The 19,995-nt window shown below is 45.3% G+C and overlaps 2 protein-coding genes across 2 annotated transcripts in view; one reads left to right on the top strand and one right to left on the bottom strand.

Annotated features, from left to right (window-relative positions):
• Positions 1-6,994, top strand: part of LTF (lactotransferrin) — a 28,789-nt gene extending 21,795 nt beyond the window's left edge. Inside the window, exons 14-17 of the mRNA XM_079933793.1 lie at positions 1,498-1,565; positions 3,556-3,740; positions 4,856-5,045; positions 6,671-6,994. Of these exons, the coding sequence (XP_079789919.1) occupies positions 1,498-1,565; positions 3,556-3,740; positions 4,856-5,045; positions 6,671-6,711 (484 nt within the window). The 3' untranslated portion in view covers positions 6,712-6,994. The remainder of the gene's footprint in view (positions 1-1,497; positions 1,566-3,555; positions 3,741-4,855; positions 5,046-6,670) is intronic.
• A 9,987-nt stretch (positions 6,995-16,981) lies between these two features.
• On the bottom strand, positions 16,982-19,723 carry CCRL2 (C-C motif chemokine receptor like 2). The gene is made up of 2 exons (XM_079934642.1): positions 18,830-19,723; positions 16,982-18,406 (listed from the first exon to the last, which is right to left on the bottom strand). Exons 1-2 carry the CDS (start codon positions 18,935-18,937, stop codon positions 17,348-17,350), a joined length of 1,167 nt encoding a protein of 388 aa, XP_079790768.1. The 5' UTR covers positions 18,938-19,723; the 3' UTR covers positions 16,982-17,347.
• Between the last annotated feature and the right edge of the window lie 272 nt (positions 19,724-19,995).

Here is a 19,995-nt window from a genome sequence, read left to right as displayed (position 1 = left end):
CAGGACACAGTAAAAAGTAATTATAGCAATGTGAAACAAACACACGGGAAAAGTTGCCAGAAGCAAAAAACGGAATAAACAGGTTAGTAGTTTTAAAAAGGAATAAATAGAACTTCTAGAAAGGAAAAAAATGACAGCAATTGAAGTTTGCTATATAATTGACCAGTTTAACAGATTAAACATAGCTAAAAAGAGAAGTAGCAATGTGGAAAATATGTGAAAAAATTATGCAGAATGTAACATAGACAGAAAATCGAGCAAATACAGAAATTTAAAAGCATTAATCCATTGTCTTCTAAAGCTAGAGTTTCTGTTGAGAAATCTGGTACCATTTTTCGATCCCTGATTCTTTGTATATGACATTTTTTCTTCTTGAAAAGAATTTTGTTTTTTGAGTTTTCAACAATTTATTTTTGGCTTCCTAATTCTGAGAGAGAAGCTGTAGAAGGCTCGTGAAGTGTCTTAGACAAACAGGTCTACACAAAGAATATTTTGTGAAGAGTAAATAAATCAGACACATATGTTTTATATTTCTCTCCAAATTTACAGAGATTTAACTATGAATGAAAAATACTCTTTAGGAAAAAATGAGTTTTGTGTTTCATCCAATGTAAAATGCTTTGAAAACTATTTTTGTGAAAAGTTTTTGATTTAAAAAAATAAAATAGTTCTAAAAATTATTTTTAAATCTCCCTCCAGTGTTCTGAAACTTCACAATGATATTTCTTTAGTGGGTCTTCTTTTAATTCATCGGATTGGGCATATATATATTTACCCTTCATGTATATAGGCTGTATCTAGTGCTGCTGTTCTCAGCTACTTTCAGTGGTGCCTAGTACTTCTAACTGTTGAGTCTTTCTGGAGTTCTGCCATGCACATCAGCTTTCTCCTGGGCGCCCCCCACTTCCAACTTATGTCACAGCTTTCTTTGCTCTTTTGGGTCAATTACTGCTCACCCATTTGTTCTCTGCCTCCAAACGTTGTCATTATTATCTTCTCTCTTTCCCTCTTGCCTTCCTCTGGCTCATAGATTTATGGCTTAAAAAAAAATCTCATTCATGTCATTTTATTGGGATTTTAGAAGGAGGGAAGGTACCCATATATCTTCAACCTACCATTTTAAACTCTAAGTTCCTGGAAATATTTGTCTCTATGTTTTCTATGTTTAGTTCCATGTTTCAGTTTTTGGAATGTGTATTATGAATACTTATGAAAACTCTAATAGTTTTTCTTCTCTGGCAATGTTTTTTTTTGGCTGTGCTGGGTCTTTGTTGCGGTGCGCGGGCTTCTCATTGCGGTGGCTTCTCTTGCTGCAGAGCACGGGCTTTAGGCGTGCAGGCTCAGTAGTTGTGGCACACGGGCTTAGTTGCTCCGCGGCACGTGGGATCTTCCCAGACCAGGGCTCAAACCCGTGTCCCCTGCATTGGCAGGCAGATTCTGAATCACTGCGCCACCAGGGAAGCCCTGGCAATGTTTTTATTCTCTGAAACATTTTAGGTGCCTGGCTGAGGACGCTGGGGATGTCGCATTTGTGAAAGATGCCACTGTCTTGGAGAATACTAACGGTAGGTAAAGATGTTTCCCTTTCCCCTTCAAAGAAGAATCTTTGCCATCACGACACAGATTACTGTTCAAATTTGCAATTGGGAAATATTATAACCTTTTCCAGACTTGGATCAAATTAATTCTAAAATACTTTACCACAGTATGCAACATAGTAACATCTATAGGTGTCACATTGATTTTGAAACCAAATTTCCTCTCTCTCTCTCTCTCTCTCACACACACACACACACACACACACACACACACACACACACACACCAGCCATACTCAGGGGCAACTATCTCCCTGGCTTTGTCTAGTCAGCCACAGAAGCACACCATCTTCCTGTCTCAGCCTATCGGAAACTGAACGTGGATGATACATGAAAAAAAAATTTGGACATATGCAGGTTAAATTTCCCCTTTTAAACAAGGAAGTAGGAGCCTTCATTCAGCCCATGTGAGCCCCCCGTGTGGAAACTCCTTGGGGAGTTAATGAGGACAAAATCATAGGCAGATGCAGATGATAGAAGGTAAAATCCCTCAGCCAATAGAGGAATAAGTCACTCTCTCTTCTGACCTCTGGTGAAAATACTAATTACCAAGTTTAAGACTCCCAGCAGTGTGCTGCTTTCCAAACTGCACCTCTCTCCCTACCCGCTGCACTTAGCCCTCCACCCACCGCAGAGCACTTGCCACTTCCCCCCTCAAAGGGGCTGCTTCCACTTTCTGCCTCTTCCCTTCAGTGACAGCCACAGCCAGAGCCACTCCTCCAAGTCCCTGGGGAGAGCAATCGAGGCCAGACATGTAAATCTGGGGTGATCTCAGTATTGAATGGACAAAGCTAAGAGAATGCAGGAAGTCTTTTCTCGAGGGGACAGGGCGGAAGGAGAGAAGCAGCCACCTGACCACGAAAGCTACATTTGCACACACACAGGCATAACTGTGTACAGTTACATTTCGAATTCATTTCGAATTCAGGAGCCGTGAATCTAAGTGATCTTCAGGGATCAGATGGGTGTCAAATTTAGTTTTAAGCTTCTCTGGGATTTCACAACTGTATTTTATCGGAATTGACTGAAAGCATATTTGATAAACCCATAGATGTTCCTGTCCTTCCTCTGGTTACACTAAGAGCATTGGAATACGAAAGGAAACAATTTCTTCTTCTTTTTATTTAAAAAATACTTATTTATTTATTTGGCTGAGCCAGTTCTTAGTCGCGGCACACGGGATCTTCGTTGCAGCATGCAGGATCTAGCTCCCCGACCAGGGATCGAACCCGGACCCCCTCCCTGCCTTGGGAGCTGGTAGTCTTACCCACTGGATCACCAGGGAAGTCCCAACAATTTCTTCTTGAACACAAACCAACACTTCTTTTTCTGGAACTCACTGGAGAATCTGGCATACATGGAGGGTTTTCTTTTAAAGAAATGTAACGGCTTTGTGGAGATACAATTTACATACTTCAAAATCCACCCATTCAGAGTGTAGATTCAATGGGATTCAGTGATCTCCAGCACATTCAAAGTTGTGCAGCTGCCAACAGAATCCAATTCTAGAACTTTCACAAACCCCCTTGAAGAAACCCCGCACCTATTACCAGTCCCTTCCCCACTCCCCCAGAGCTGGCAACCACCAATTCACTTTCTGTCTCCATAGATTTGCGTATTCAGGACATTTCACATAAATGGAATCCTACGATATGTGATCTTTTGTGACTGGCGTCTTTTACTTAGCGTAATGTTTTCAAGGTTCATCCACGTCGTAGCGTGTGTCAGAACTTGACTCCTTTTTATTGCTGAGTAATACTCCATCGTGAGGATATAGCACTGATGCTTGATATGTTTGAAGTTTGTGTATCTTGTGGAGCTCTATTTGCTCTCCTTCACATCACTGCAACCCCAGTGTGTGCGTTTCAAGAGGCCGGTGGATGGTCACAGCCACCCGGAAAGGATGCTTTGCCTCAGAGTGGCAGCCGTGGCTGATGCTGCCTTCTTTATATCTCCAGGAGAGAACACTGTGGCCACGGCTAGGAAATTGAATCGGGAGGACTTTGAGTTGCTGTGTCTCGATGGCACCAGGAAGCCTGTGACAGAGGCTGAGAGCTGCTACCTGGCTGTGGCCCCAAATCATGCCGTGGTATCTCGGAGCGATAAGGCAGCACACGTGGAAGAGGTGCTGCTCCGCCAACAGGTATGGGTCACCAGGGCCTCCTGCAGGGGCTCCTGTTAGGTGGGGCAATCACAGAGCTCAGGGAATCCACCCATCCCCAGCCTTTCTGTCCCATCCCTCTGCTTGAAGCTGGTGATGAGAGTATTTGCTCCACGCTGGGGGGCTGCCCTGAGTCTCATGGCCCTGGACGTGCGCTCACGGTCTGGCTGGGAGATGCTTTCTCTCCTTGAGTCTCCTGTTGTTCTTCAGGCACATGAGGGAGGCGACTGAGCCTTCCTCCCATAGCCAGGTAGAGAGTGATTTACTCTGCTGATGTTTCCAGAGCCCGGGCCGACTGGGGATGTTCTAGACAGGGCCCCTGCATTTGTAATCTCTAAAAACAACAAACCCAGAACTTGTATAGATTTAAGGCTATCTACGTGAAGTGGTTTGAAGGAAATCCTATAATTTCCTTGAAGTCTGGGATTCTCTATTAGGACATCTAGCTCTGTATTAAAATGGCATGTTTCTAGATGTGCGTTAAAGAAATTGGCCCTAGAATGTAAAAATTGGCACAATAACTAGCATTTATGGAGCCCCCACTGTGCACACTCACGGGTGCTGGTAAGAGGTCTGCTGCCATGCTGGTGGTTGGTTCTTGCAGCTCACCTCCATGGGAGGCCTGGGCATGGAGGAGGAACCAGGCCCAAGGAAGGCTAAGTGACCTGCCCAAGGCAATGACTGGGTCCGTGGCAGAGAGGATTTCCAATGCAGTCTGCCTCTCTGGGAGAGCTGGCCTATTAGAATGCTAGAGGTGATTACTTTGAGGGTGGATCTCAAAATCCTCAGCTGTCACCCAGTCACACAGAAGAAGTTCTAAGGGGAGAGGCCACAGATTAAAAAGAAAGGCAAGATGGCGGGAGGTGAGATCAGAAGTGGTGAGGGGCCTGGGCACTGGGCTGGGGTGTGGAGCAGGGGGCCATGGGGCAGGGGAAGACTTAGCCAGGACAGTGGAGTGATTCCAGAACTTAGCTCCTTTTGCCCCATGGTTTTCCTGTGGCTGATCCTGTGCCGAAGAAATGCCCTTGGCCTCCCCGAATCCATAACCTCTCCTGTTTTCCTCCGCTGCTCTCTTACTGTCTGCCCTTTTGACACAGGCTCAGTTTGGGAAAAATGGAAAACACTGCCCGGACAGGTTTTGCTTATTCCAGTCTGAGACCAAAAACCTTCTGTTCAATGACAACACTGAGTGTCTGGCCAAACTTGGAGGCAAAACAACATATGAAAAATATTTGGGACCAGAGTATGTCACAGCCATTGCTAACCTGAAAAAATGCTCAACCTCCCGTAAGTGGAACATAGGTAGCATCACTGGGAAACCACCGCGGGTGAAGGTCAAGGTTGGAGGGCCAAACATTCTAGGGATGAAGCGGGTATAAAAACGTTAAGGCAGGGCTTCCCTGGTGGCGCAGTGGTTGAGAGTCCACCTGCCAATGCAGGGGATACGGGTTCGTGCCCCGGTCTGGGAGGATCCCACGTGCCGCGGAGCTGCTGGGCCCGTGAGTCGTGGCCGTGGGCCTGCGCGTCCGGAGCCTGTGCTCCGCAACGGTAGAGGCCTCAACGGCGAGAGGCCCACGTACCACAAAAAAACAAACAAACAAAAAAAACGTTAAGGCAATCCAATGTCTCTATACTTTGGGAAATTACACTCTCATTGATGAGGTGAAAGAGCTAGAGAATAAAATAAACCCTTAGTAATATGCTAACTTTTTATAATGCTGGTAGCGATTGTAAACATATGCATGTATGTATATACATACACACAAAGGTATACGTATATTTACATATATATTGACAAATGACAAATTCTGCTTTCTAGGCAGTTACCGTAAGTACTAACCATAGAGAATACAAATTCTCGAAAAACATTTTAGCCCGGAAAATGTATTGACAATAATTTAACCCTTTAAAAGCATTTAGAAGACACAGCAGAGTGTTGTGAGCCTCCAGGCAATGATTCTCGAGTTTCAGCAAGTTTTGCCTCCTCTGTGCACTGATGTCGTCTGGGTTCCTATTCCCGGTCCCTCACCAGGGGAGTTGGAGGCATCGGTGGGTGTTGTGTGGTGGTCCAGGGGTTGGGGAAGGGCTGAGAATCTCTGTATCAGTGGTTCTCAACCGGGGATCATTTTGCCCCTGAGGCATTTGGCAATGCCAGGAGGTATTTTTAATTCTCATGATATAGGGGGTGCTGCTGGCATCTGTGGGTAGAAGCAGGGATGCTACTAAACAGAGCACACACAGAACAGCCTTCACAACAAAGAATTCCCCAGCCCCAAATGTCAAGAGTGCCAAGGAAACCCTGCTATTTCCACGGACATCTCAGGGAATTGTGATGCAGGTGGATCTAGGGCTACGCTTAGAAATTGCGCTGCAGGTCTACTCTCGTGAGCAGCCCGCTCAGGATTGCACAGATGGTACACCCCTTGAGGGCAGGGCTTATCTGTCTGTGTTGAATCCTCAGCACTTAACACAGAGGCTCACACAAAGCCTGTGCTCAGGAGGGATTCATGGATGAATGAGTGAATGAGTAGGTGGATATCACTGCAAGCAGATTTGCATGAAGATGATCAGTTGCTCACATTCCAGAACAAATTCGAGGACCATCAATACCTTGTGAACTTGAGAGTGTGACCGCTGATTTACCTGGAGACAAGTGGGTGGAAGCTGTGTCACTCAGGCCAGAACAGCGAATCTCGCAGCTTGATAAGGACCAGAGCTTTTGTGTGCTCCCCTGGGTCCTGTAGCTCTTCGCAGGACGGACAGTGGGGAAATGTGGGGATGGCAAGCCTTGACCTACAGTGGTAGGAGGGCAGAGGAAAGTCTGTTTTAGTGTCCTCTTTGATTGATGTATTGATTCAAAAAAAAAAAAAAGGAATCAGTTTCTGAATCTCCTGCTTTGCTGTGTCCCACAGCGTTTCTGGAAGCCTGCGCCTTCCTGAGAGGTCAAACCTGAAGAGAAGCTGCCCCGCCTCCCCGGCGGCCCCTCCCTGCTTCCAGCCCTGATCCTTCTTCTCCCTTCCTCTCCCTTCCTGAGGGCGGATTTTGCCAAGCCCATCAGTTTTCACAGATCCCTGCTACCATCTTAACAAGAAATAAAATTAGAAATGCTGTTGATTTTCATTTCCTATAAAGTGCCATTCATCTTTTCTAGAATTTCATACTGAAATCATGTGTCTGACCAAACACCTGCCCAGTGGAACCTTTCCTTCCCTGTATTCCCACTTCCCACTCCCACTCTTTCCGGCAGTTTCGGGCTTAGTGCCTGATGGTCTGGAGTCTAAGGTCAGGCCAAGCAACTCTTTTCCTCAAGGGCACCTGTTGGTCCCTCATATAGTTGTGTGTGTGTGTGTGTGTGTGTGTGTGTGTGTGTGTTTGAGTGTGTATGTGCATGTGTGTGTGTGTGTTTCTAAGGCGCGGGAAGGAATAGAGAGTAGGAATCAAGGGATTAGTGGAAGAAGCCGGGTATCAAGAAGATTTATGAGTATTTGCTATTTTAAGTAAATAGCATCAGGTATAGTAAATGTACAAATATAGAGATAGGAAAATGTGGAACACAGTGGGCCCTCCATGTCCATGGCTTACACATCCTTGAATTCAACCAACTGAGGATTGAAGGTATTTGAAAACAAATTACAGAAAGTTCCAGACAGCAAAACTTGAATTTGCAATTTACATTGTATTAGGTATTATAAGTAGTCCAGAGATGATTTAAAATATATGGGAGGACATGCATAGGTTGTATGCAAATACTACACAATTTTATATAAGGGACTTGAGCATCCTTGGATTTTGGCATCCACGGGGTGTCCTGGAACCAATCCCTGCAAATACCGAGGTACAGGGGACAACTGTACATCTATCCCTTGGCCTTATTGGCCCTCAACCTCCGGTTCACCTCTGGTCACCAGTTTATTCCCACTTTTCTCAGCCAAGCTCTTTAAAGCGTGGTCAGAGAGGGCTGCCCTCACTTCAGCAAGTCAGGTGGGTGTTTGGGTCATTCTCTCTTCACCCCACTGTAGTTTGATTCTAACCTGTTCACTCCCTTGAAGCAGTTCTGGAATAGGACAGCCCCAGCTTCCCAAATGGCCAAGCTTAGTAGGGTTCACATCTCTTTTCCCTGAGCCCCTTACTATGTCTGATCCTGTGGACATGTGCTCCTTGAAGTTCTGTTTCCTCAGGTTCCATGCTGCTGCTGCTTCCTTTTTCTGCCTTTTTGAAGGTCCATGCTTTGTCCTTTAAGTGTTCCCCATAGTTTTCTTCTCCAGAGTTTCAATTCTGACCCACTATCTTGATGCCAGGGAAGGGAATTAAGAGAGAACCAAATGGCTGGGTTTTAGCTGCTAATGCACAGACTCTCCCCACCAGTAAACAGGGCCCATTGGGGTCCTACCTTAGATTAGTAACTCTTCCCTGAGAAAGGATCATTTTCCTGTTTTTAGTATTTCCAATGGCTCATTGGACTCAACAGGCAAACCTGCGTCAACCAGGGTGAATCTTCCCTTTCAAAGGCAGAGAGCAGACAAGAATGGCCAGCATTGACCAGTATCAATGAGATAGGCAGGCATAGCACAGGGAGATCACCTCAGTGCTCTGTGACCACCTAGAGGATGCAAGAGGGAGGGGTTATGGGGATATATGTATACGTATAGCTGATTAACTTTGTTATACAGCAGAAACTAACACAACACTGTAAAGCAGTTATACTCCAATAAAGATGTTAAAAAAAAAAAATGAGATAGGCAGTTCTGCTGCTGCCTGCAGAAGCCTCTGAAATCTGTCAGGAAGGACATTAATTACGGTCCCATAATCCTAGAATGAAAACTCCCTTTTTTGCTACTTTGAATTATGGCCCAGATATGTAGTCCAGCCTCACTAGTAAACTAGAAGTTTACTGTGGGAGCAACATTTGATGGTGTAGCCATATTAGTCATAATACCAGCAAGATAAAACATCATATTTGAACCGTATAAACCTTCTTGTATAAATAAGATACTTAGGTGAAATTAAAGGCCCATGAAATCCCCTTTTCTGGCTGAAATAAAAATTGCAAAATCTAACATCGCTGTATCCATTAACTCATGCTAAGTTATGTCAATGTCTTACACAACAAAGGTTTGTTTCTGTCTCACGTTCATACCTGTCATGGGTCATCAGTGGCTCTGTTGTTCATCTCTTTATTCTGAGACCCAGGCTGAACCAGCAGCCCCTGCCTGGGGCACACTGGCCTGTAGACAGAGCGGGAAATAGAGATGGAGGCAACACAAAAAAACTCTTAAAGCTTCCTTCTAGGAGAGGCCATATCATTTCCATCATTTCATCGCCCAAAGCAAGTCAGGCGGCCGTAGCATCAATGAGGGGGGTCTTTGGTCCCGCATTCTTTCACCCTGACACTGAATTGAGTGTGGGGCTGTGTTTGGTGTCCCTGCTTTTACTTCCTCAGACCTCAAGTTCCTTACAGTCTTCAAGGAAAGCTTGTATTCTGCGCGGTCCCCGCTCTAAACTTTTTTTCTGCCCAACACAGATTTTAACAACCATCAATTGTAATACATTTCAGCAGATTCCACTTCAGATTGTACTAAATTAGTGTTTCCTCAATTTTCTGGAAAATATTCTTGCCTGTAGTTATCCCATGTGGACTATTCCTGGAGGCTAATTCTTTACTCACTTCAAACTCACCACTGATTCCTCAAATAGACAATAGTTAACAGCATCTGTAACATCTGTTTATTCATCAAAAGCCAAGGAAAGCCACTCAAATCATTTGTCTTATTTCTTGTTCCCAATGTTTTCAGCTCTTTAAGCAGGAGTTGTCAGTGAAAGGCTAAAGTCTTAAGTTAATTTTCTCTGGGCACATTTGTTTACAGCTGCAATCAAACATGATTTCATTAACTCAACATAGGTAAATGGCTTTTCTTGCTTGGCTAACAAATGAGCTATTTAGAAAGTTACTTTGCTTGCAGCCTCATTTCTTTTTTTATTTTGAAGATTTTTTTTTTTTTTTTTTTTTGCCGTGCCACACAACTTGTGGGATCTCAGTTCCCCCACCAAAGATTGAACCCTGGCCCACGGCAGTGAAAGTGCCAAGTCCTAACCACCGGACCTCCAGGGAAGTCCCTTGAAGAAATTCTGTTGTGATGAGATATTTCACTTTAAAATTTGTAATTTTCCTGACCATTTTTCCCCTATGAGTTTGGAATAGTGCAATGAATGCTTTGTCTGGAAATGTCAACACATGTTGTATTCTTTTAGCACAACTATAGTTTCATTGCATAATAAATACAGTGCTTTGGCATCTAATTTGATAACAAAATAATCCACAATCCATAGTGTCTTATTAGTGTGACATTCAAAATTCACTTTTCTCTTCTTTGCTTGTTTTAACATGATGAATATGCACTGGTAATAAAAATTTAAAAAAAGGTGGTTTGGCTCTATGTGTATAAAGATAAACTGTTCTCTCTACTTACAACACTTACATTTTTTATATTGAAGTAGCATTGATTTACAATGTTGTGTTAATTTCTGCTGTATAGCAAAGTGATTCAGTTATTTAGATATTCTTTTTCATATTCTTTTCCATTATGGTTTATCACAGGATACTGAATATAGTTCCCTGTGCTATACAGTAGGACCTTGTTGTTTATCCATTCCATAGATAATAGTTTGTATCTGCTAATCCCAAACTCCCAATTCATCCCTCTCCCATTCCCCTCCGCCTTGGCAACCACAAATCTGTTCTCTATGTCTATCTACTCACAACACTTATGACACCAAATAGGTGTGGGTTTTCTACACCAAACAATTCTCTAATTCTCTGTGGACACCAACTGGGTTTCCTGCAAGTCAGTTCAATTCTGACACTAACCACTTGGAGTTAACACAGACCCACAAGGTTACGGGCTCAGGCCCACAAGACTGCCCTCTTTCTTCAGACACTAATCACAAGTAGTGGGTTCCCAGGTTACCTGTACTTTTGTCCAACTTGGCTGTAAACTGGGGAATCCCACGACCCCCTCCTCAGTTTTGATAATTTGCTATAATGGCTCACAGAACCCAGGGAAACACTTTACTTATTGTTACCTATTTGTATTAAAGGATTGTATAAAAGATAGAAAAAGAATAGCCGGATGAAGAGGTACATAGGCTAAGGGTCTGGAAGGGCCTAGAGCATAGGAGCTTCTGTCCCCGTGGAGTCAGGGTGTGCAACTCTTCCAGTACATGAATGTGTTCACTAACCAAGAAGCTCTCTGAATCCTGTAGTTTAGGGTTTGTATGGAAGTTTCGTAACATAGACACAATTGACTAAGTCATTGACCATTGGTGATTATCCAGCCACTCTCCCATCTCTGGAACTCAGGAAGCAGAGCTGAAAGTTCCAATCCTCTCATCACAAGGTTGGTTCTGGGAACCAGCTCCCATCCTGAAGCTATCTAGGGAAGCACCAAGAGTCACCTCATCAGCATACACTCAGGTCTGACTGAAACTCAGGTGGAGGGTTTATTATGAATAACAAAGGACACTCCTATCACCCCATCAGTCAGGGCTGAAGACCGGAGGTATATGTCTTATTGTATCACAACAACACAGTCTGGTACTTGAAATGCTATTGAATTATAACTGGCTGTAATTTACAATGCACCAAGCAGCAGTGGGAAGCCATGAGAATGCCACAGACCGCCTCTGTCAAAACCACTGGACTCGGCCATTGCAGTGCAAAAGCAACCACTGGCAATACATATATAAATGAGTGTGGTCGTGTTCCAAAAAAACTTTATTTTATTGAAAATAAAGTTTCTGAAATTCGACACTGAAGTTCGAATTTCATATAATTTTCACAGGTCATGAAATATTCTTTTGATTTTTTTCCAACTATTAAAAAAAAAGTAAACGCTACTCTTTGCGCATGCGCCCATCCTTTGGCTGCTGCTCTTTGTCCTGGCGTAGGAACATCCCTGGCTCCTTTCATCCATTCTTGCAAGGTGGGCTCTGCCTCTGTCGGATGTGCAGGACCAGTTCCTGGAAGTGCTCTAGAAGTACAACGGGGACGACTCTTCCTGCCAACGTACCAGGTGTTGTGAGGCCTGGTGCTGCTCCGGAGCAGCGATACATCCGCCGCGGTACTTCGGCACTCCGCCCCCGGTGCCGGGACTATCGGTGCCGCGGAGGAGTCCAAGCCCCTGTCTGCGCCTGCGCGGTGCTTCCGCGGAGCGTGGCGTTGCACGAAGCGTGGAAGGTACGCCTGCAGGCAGCTTCCCTAGCGGTGCGCGTTTAGTTTTGAGGGAAAAGCCAGTATCTTGTGGTGCTGGGAGCTTCCCTATCACATCACGTCAGGAGGAACGCCGTGTGTACTTAGGTCGTTGGGAAACGGGCTGAGTCTGCGTACTTTTTTCTCAGCTGTTAGCCTTAGCGTATTCGGAATCATTTGGCCCGCCATTGTCTCCAGAAATAATAACAGGTCAGTCCTGAGTGGGAAAGAAGTGGCATGTGCTGCAGGACGTCTAGAGCAAAGTCGCAGCTCTGCTGCTGTGTGGCTGTATGACCTCGGGTAAGTCCTTTACCTTCTCTGGGCTCAGCTTTGTAAGTAAAATGAGGGCTTGGGGCTTGTTCTCTCTACGACTCTCCTACAGATTGAGTCTGACCCCAGTCATGAGGGACCAGAAGGGAGGAGACTTTTAAAATTTGTACTTGGGGTCAATCTTTCTTCTTTGTTTTTATCCAGACAAAATCAAAGTCAGTTTTGCCCTTCAACTTGGTCTTAGGAATATTTCCGTTTGTGCGGTGGGGGTCAGAGAGGGCTCAGTGGACATTCATATACCCTCCATGTAGAGTTGACAGGTGTTAACATTTTGATGTGTTTTCCCTCTTGCTGCTTTTATATGCACCTGGTGTGTGTATGTGTGGGATTAAATTATTTGAATGTGAGCTGTGACTACGACATTTCACTCCTAATTCTTGAGCACGCATCCTCTAAGAATAGGGACATTCTCCCACATAACTGCAATTTTATTGTCACCCTTGAAAATGATAAGTATGTCATCTGACATTTTGTTTATAGTCATATTTTTCTGATTTTCTCTGGAATGCCTTTAAGCCTCTTTCTTAAGGAAGTGCTCCCACTACCCATTGGCAGTCAGCTCCTCCTGCCTTCCCTCACAGGCATGAGTGTCACCTCTCTGGGGGAATAACAGCACCTGTGTTGGCTGGAGTCTCTCTCTTGGCCGCCTCCTCATCCATCACCACGTCGCAGCTCCTCTAGTCCGTTTGGAGATGAATCCCACAGACTCTGCCTTGGAGTCCTTCAGAGACAAAAGAGTGGAGACAGTGAGTATGCATACAGATAGCCATCCGCTGGAAGCGGCGTGAGCTTGGGGACATGGGTTGTGTGCTTTGCCGAGGAGGGAGCGTCTGCACGGGGCAGCTGGGGATGGTCCTGAGCCATGGTGAGCAAGCTGGGTGGCCCCCCAGGAAGTGTGTGGCAGGTGTTCTGCAAAGATGGACGCCTGAAAGAGCATGTGGGCAGGGGCTCTGGTGGGATGGCTGTCCACAGACTCATAGCAGGACTGTTGAGCTGATATATGTATATGTATAGATGATTCACTTTGTTATAAAGCAGAAACTAACACCATTGTAAAGCAGTTATACTCCAATAGAGATGTTAAAAAAAAAATTGTTGAGCTGACCACGTGGTTGAGGGCAGAGGAAAACACATTTTGTCATAGGTGATACAAGCGAGATGGTCTGAACCTCCCCACCACTCCTTCAAACAAAGAAGCTGGGGCTGAGCCACATGTCCCCAGATCCTTTTGTCAACATAGTCATTTACCTGGAGCAGCAGCAGGAGGCTGACGTGGGGACGAGGAAGCCCATCAGAACTGAAATTCAAGCACCATTAGGGTGCAGGCAGCATCTGTGGAGGGTGTGAGGAAAAGTGGGATGTGGGCAGCGTCCTGTGGGCCAGTCACTGTGCTGCTCACTAAGCCCTCATCCTGGCCAGCAGCCCTGTGTGTGTGTGGGGGTGTCTTATTCCCAGTTGTCTGAGGCACAGGGAGGCTAGATGGCCTGTGTTGGGTCCCACAGGAAGAGAGAGACACCCTTTCCTACCTTCTCCCAGAGCAGGCATGGTAGGGGACTCCAGGGAGGTGACTCATGGCCCCGCTCATAGCTAAAGGCCACACCACAGGGAAAAATCAAAGGATTCAGAGTCTGAAATTTAGATCAAAGATTTTCTTCTGTTAGATGTGCCAGAGATGGTTCTTTGGCGAACTTTGCTTTTCACAGGGTCTGTAAATGGGTGGCTGAGGGGAGCAGCAATCCTTGGATGTGCCTTCCCCCAGTCCTTTGGACTGTTGTGAAAAATCTGGAGCAGTAATATACAGGAACTCACTCTATAAACCAAGTGCTGTAGACAAGCCAGGAAGTACTGGGTGGAGGAGAGGAAAGAGTGTGGGATTTGATATCAGAAAATGTCAAGCCCAGATTCTGACCCCTGAGAGCTGTGAGATTTAAGCCTCAGTTTCCACACTTGTAAAATGAGGCTGATGATAGTCAGGTTTCTTTGAAGGACTGTTATGTGGTGCAAATACGTCTGTGAAGGCAGTTGGTAAAGGATAAAGTCCTGTTGAAATTCAGGCTTGGTGTGGGAGCCTAAGACCAGGGAATGGTGAGCAGCTCTTAGGAGGGAGGACAACTTGGGCTGATGTGGCCACAGCACATTTGTAAAAACCAAAAAGAACAAGATCATTTGTTGCTTAACTGAAATTCAAAATTAACTGGGCATCTGTATTTTTTTTTTCAATTTCAGGTTTTATTGCTTTCTCATTCTCTAAATCAGTCACGTTTACCATTTTAAAATTTGTTCCATTTGTACCCACAAACACATAAATTGAGATGAATCAGAGATTTCTCATGAGATTTCAGTCTCTGTCTAAAATGTCCCAAATCAGAATTATCTTGACCTGATAGGAAAATTTTTTTTGCATTAGAAAATAATTTACAGGCAAAAACAGAAACACTGTCAAATTTTCTTAAATATGCTAGCTGCCTTCTCTTTGGCTTTTTACTGTTTGTTAGTTTTCTAATGCAATAGTTTGTAGAAAAGTGGAAAATGTGTTATTTTTTAAATTGAAGTATCGTTGATTCATATTATTAGTTTCAAGTGTATAGCATAGTGATTCAGTATTTTTTTTATAAATTTATTTTATCTGTTTTTGGCTGCGCTGGGTCTTTGTTGCTGTGCGTGGGCTTTCTCTGGTTCTGGCGAGCGGGGGCTACTCTTCGTTGCGGTGCGCGGGCTTCTCTTGTCGCGGAACATGGGTTCTAGGCACGCACACTTCAGTAGTTGTGGCTCGTGGGCTCTAGAACGCAGGCTCAGTAGTTGCAGCACACGGGCTTTGTTGCTCTGCAGCATGTGGGATCTTCCCAGACCAGGGAATGAACCCATGTCCCCTGCATTGGTAGGCGGATTTTTAACCACTGCGCCACCAGGGAAACCCACACAAGTTTATTTTCTATATCCGTGAGTCTTTTTCTATTTTGCATGTGCATTCATTTGTGTTATTTTCTAGATTCCACATATAAGTGATACCATACAGTATGTCTTTCTCTGACTTATTTCATGTAGCATAATGTTCTGTAGTCCATCCACGTTTCTGCACATGTCAGCATTTCATTCTTCTTTATGGCTGAGTATTATTCCATTGTGTGTGTGTATCCATTCATCCGACTTGCACTTGATAGGCACTTGGGCTGCTTTTATTGTAAATAGTGCAAGCATGAATCATTTTTATCTTTAGGACGACTGTCTTCTTCTGACAGGGGAAGAAGACCTTGCTGGACATACTACTTACGTGTGTGGGCTATTGTAGCCGGATCAGCCATCACAAACTTTTGATTTTCAGTAACTATTTCACTCTCAGTCACTGTAAGAGTTTATTCTCTATATGCTCCATGTTTTCATTCTGAAAATTCTGAAAGGGTTTGTTCTGTGAATTCATCACTGTGTCTATAAACATCCAAAAACGATGTCATTTTGCCTGAGATTTCTGTCCCATATGTGGTAGAAGTGAATGGAGAGTCCAGACCTACTCATATCTGGTGAGTATGAGTGTGAAGAAGATATCTCTGTCCCTTCTCCTTCTCCTCTTTTCATATCTGCTGGGGTACTTTCAGCTGAGGTCTTGCTCTTGACTTGTCATGGTGTTTTTATTGGCTATTTAATGTCATTCAGGGTGAGCCCTGTCTTACTCAGCTAAGGCTGTCACAACAAAATACCACAGACTGGGTGGCTTAAATAGCAGAAATTTATTTCTCACAGTACTCGAGGCTGGGAAGTCCAAGATCAAGGTGCCGGCATGGTGGGGTTTCTGGTGCAGGCTCTCTTCCTGGCTTGCAGATGGCTGCCTTCTTGCTGTGTCCTCACATGGTGCAGAGAGCACGCAAGTTCTCTGGTGTCTCTTCTTATAAGGCACTAATCCCATCCTGAGGACTCCGCCTCATCTAAACCTAATTACCTCCCGAAGGTCCCATTTCCAAATACCATCTCACTGGGGCTTGGGCTTCAACATATGAATGTTTTGTGGGACACAGCTCATCCATAGCACCCGGTGAGGACACGGAAGAGCCAGTGACTGGTACAGACTGTGCTCCCTACAGGGTCTCCCCCAGGTGCCACCTCCTCCTCCTCCCGCCTCAGTGATGGAGGTGAGAGATTGTGGTCCACAGGCATCCTGTATTCATCTGTCACCTCTCCTTGGGATATGTAAGAGAAAATGGGCACTGGATCGCCCCAGGCAAACTCTTCTTGTGATGTTTTGTAGTCACAGGCGGTGAGGCCTGAGGTGTACGTTACACTGAAAAGGACAAAACATGCCTTGTGTTAAACATTTCTAGACATGATCGTACGTTTGCTATTGTTAGATAGCAGAGAGTGCTAGAAACCTTGGGAGGCTCAGAGGTTGGGGGTATCTGGGGGCCTCAGGGGTATCTGGGGGCTTCGGGGGGTGTGGTGATTAGCCAAGAAAACCCAGAGAACTTTCCACAGAGCAAGTCCCTTTTCCTCCTTTTACCCAGAGCCTCCAGCTAGCCATCTCTTTCAATTACCTGAAAGAAACTGTGCCTGATAAATTACTTTTGTGTGAATGGGTTGTTCTAATTTGGAATGTGGTCCGGTTGGTTTTAAAAGTGCAGATTTGCTTTATGTGTCTTCTTGCCTGAATTTTAGAAGTTCGGCATATGCTGGACAAGGCATAGGTTCTGGAGTGAATGGCACCGGGTTTGTGTCCCAGCCTTGCCACGCTCTAGCTGTGTGATCTTAGACAAATTTCTGAGCCTCAGTTTCCTCTCCCAGAGAAATGGGACTAATTCCACCTACACCACGAGCAGTCAGTGAGGCACGGAGGAGCTCACGTTTGTCAAGAACCTAGCACAGTGCCTGAGACAAATTCAGCGCTTGGTGAATGTTTGTTCACTTCCCCCTTTTCTTCCTGGAGCCTATTTTATGTACAAATGTGTAAAAACTATTGCACAAAACAATGCAATGAGGGAAAAATTATTGTTTATTTATCCCGCCTTTGGTAGGAGCTAGTTTACATTTAAGTGGAAAGGTGATATTCTTCCCTTGATGTGCCTTGGGCAGGTTCCTCAGTGGGTGGAGGTGCGGTGTCACTGCACAGATGGCAGAGTTGGCAGAGGTGTTTCCTAAATGCCTTGTTGAGAAACACGTAGAGGAGAGGGTTGACGCAGCAGTGGGTGGTGGCGATGATTTTCATGATCTGGACACTTCTGTTCAGGTTGTAACTACTCTCACAGCCATGCAGGGAGAAGTGTTCGTTGAAAGCAGACAGGAAAAGCGCAATATTGTAGGGTCCCCACATCAGAAGGAAAACAACCATTATGGTGAAAACAAGCTTGAAAAGGTCACAGTTCCTCGCCCCACACTTTAGTGTTTTCCTCATTCGCACGTAGCAAAATACGAAAAAAAACAGTGGCAAAAGAAATCCCAAAATGTTCATCTTTAAGGTCAGAAAATGCTTCCAGAATGTCTCATCAGCTGGTAGGAAGTGAGGTCTGGTAAAGAAGCACTTGTATTTCTGGCTTTCCATCTGAGGTTTGTAAAAAGCAAGTTCAGGCAAAGTGACCAGAATGGCTGTGACCCACGCCAGAGCACTTGTGAAGATGTTGCCAGCCACCATCCTGCAGGCCGAGAAAAGCCTTCTCATGCGGAAAAACTCCTGGTACCTTTGCACAGTCAGAAGGACATTGAAAAATGCCTCACTGTACAGGCCTATGGAGTAGAGTGCCACGACAATTTTACACGGGGGGTCACCAAGAACCCCCTCACGTGAGGCCGTGTAAGCCCAGAACGGCAGGGTGGGCAAGAAACACAAGTTAGAAATAGCCAAGTTGAGGAAATAGATATTTTCCACTTGCTTGAGTCCTTTGTATTTTACCAGGATAAGCACAACCAAGATATTGTCCAGGAGGCCAGCCGTGAACACCATGGTGTAGAGGTAAGGCACCAGCTGGGCTGAGAGAATCTTGGGCTCGTATGGGGTGCATGGTTCTATTTCGTTGTTACTCAGATTGTCTTCTATGAGGACATCATAATCATCCTCTGGTGCTGACGTGTAATTAGCCATCTTCAGGCTGCCCTGTGGAGAAATGAAAGATGATTTTCCCTTCATACAGCTGTGTGGTCCTAGAGGAAACGGCACACAGGACTAGAGGATAAATAAATACTTGCCCTTTTCTGGTGTCTGATTTTAGCCAGAGCAGGTCTACAACTCAGAAGACTGAAAATAAACATTTCTTTAACACGCCCTATATCCTGAGAGCAGCTGCTATAATTCATCCCTTCATTAGCACTTAGGTGTTTAGTAGTATGCGAGCTACCACAGGCAGACAAAAGTAAGCATTACCCTTCTTCATATAACTTCGTTCTCTTGGTAGAAACAAGACTTGCCTACCTGAAGCCATGTAGGAAAAAACACAATTAAAGAGAACCAAGTACCGGGGTTTAGCTTCACAAAATTGGTGTCAGTCGCAATTTCTGTGCATTTAAAAAGTTTGCTCACCCCCCGTAACAGCTTCCTGTGACAGGCAGAGAGGTCTGAGTTCTTCTCTTGAAGGATATAAATAAATGTTTGCAAAAGCGAAACCACCCTAAGCATCAACATGGACATAACTGGTTAAATACATCGAAGACTTACCACTGACCGAGTTCCTAGGCGGGGAGGGTATGGCCTCCTGACCTACCATCCGAGTTGCTGTGGGAACCGTCTGGGCCAGTTAAAAGCTGGCTTCCTTCAGAACAGCTGGCCCCTGACCCTTAGGGTCAAGAGAAACCACTGTTTATCCCCCTGGTGGCTGTGTTCCGCCAGTCACACATCTCAGGGACTAACCAAAATAAAGCAACTTGAAAGCTCCCCCAGACCCCCAGAGAGTTTCTTAAGCTGCAAAGAGAAACTGGGAAGTTGTTTTCTCCTGCTGCTTCCACCCCCACCCCGTACCCCGCCTTTGATTTCCTTGTGGCCATCCTGCTGGCTGCCCTAGATAAGGGAACTAAGTTACTGCTGCTTCTCAATGATACTGAGGGAGGGATAGCAAAGTGCTCTGACGTGTAACTGAGCAGGTGGTGGCTTGCAGCAGAGGAGAGAAGTGTCACATACGATGACTGTGCGTCCAGGCCCAGGGGCCTGAGGCTCCCATGTAGCATTTCATCAGCATTAGCATATGGGGCTTCAAGAACTTGCAGTGAGAACCACTGCTTTGGTTTTCATTGTCCCTTTTGAGAGACGCTGTGTGCTTTGGCTGAGGAATGGGGCCCCAGTAGGGTCTGCTCTGGGGACAGTGGAAGCTACAGAGTGATGTCAGTTGGGAAGGGGGTGGTGCAGAGACAGAGCCTCAGTACCAGTGCCTGGGGGAAATTGATGTGAGGGAACCAAGGAGTTAGGCAAGATGTTAGGAGCTGACCCTGCTCCTAGCAGCAGGGCCCAGCACAGGAAAATTCCATGGTGAGGATGCAGAGGCTCCATCAAGTCACGTGCAGAGAATGTGAGGGGAACAAGTTCAACCCCTGTTTGAGGCTGGGGTGGGGTGACGTTTAAGGCCAGAGAGAAAGGAAGCTGAGAGTCCAGATTTAGAGTGGTGGGAGGAGGGTGTAGGGAGGAGGAAGGGGATGGGGGCGGTTTGGAAGAAAGATGAACTGAGAAAAAGAACTTGAAATAACTGGAAAATCTGT

Source organism: Stenella coeruleoalba (assembly GCF_951394435.1).
Source record: "Stenella coeruleoalba genome assembly, chromosome: 10".
NCBI classification, from domain to species: domain Eukaryota; kingdom Metazoa; phylum Chordata; class Mammalia; order Artiodactyla; family Delphinidae; genus Stenella; species Stenella coeruleoalba.
This window is presented reverse-complemented; position numbering and strand designations above follow the sequence as displayed.

What these genes read in the sequence shown, in the direction of transcription:
- CCRL2 (XM_079934642.1), bottom strand. Translation starts at nt 18,937, where the DNA reads ATGTCCATGTTGATGCTTAGGGTGGTTTCGCTTTTGCAAACATTTATT. An exon ending in ACAGGAAGCTGTTACGGGGG is followed by an intron (nt 18,407 to 18,829) that starts GTGAGCAAACTT and finishes ATTTCTCCACAG; the next exon opens with GGCAGCCTGAAGATGGCTAA.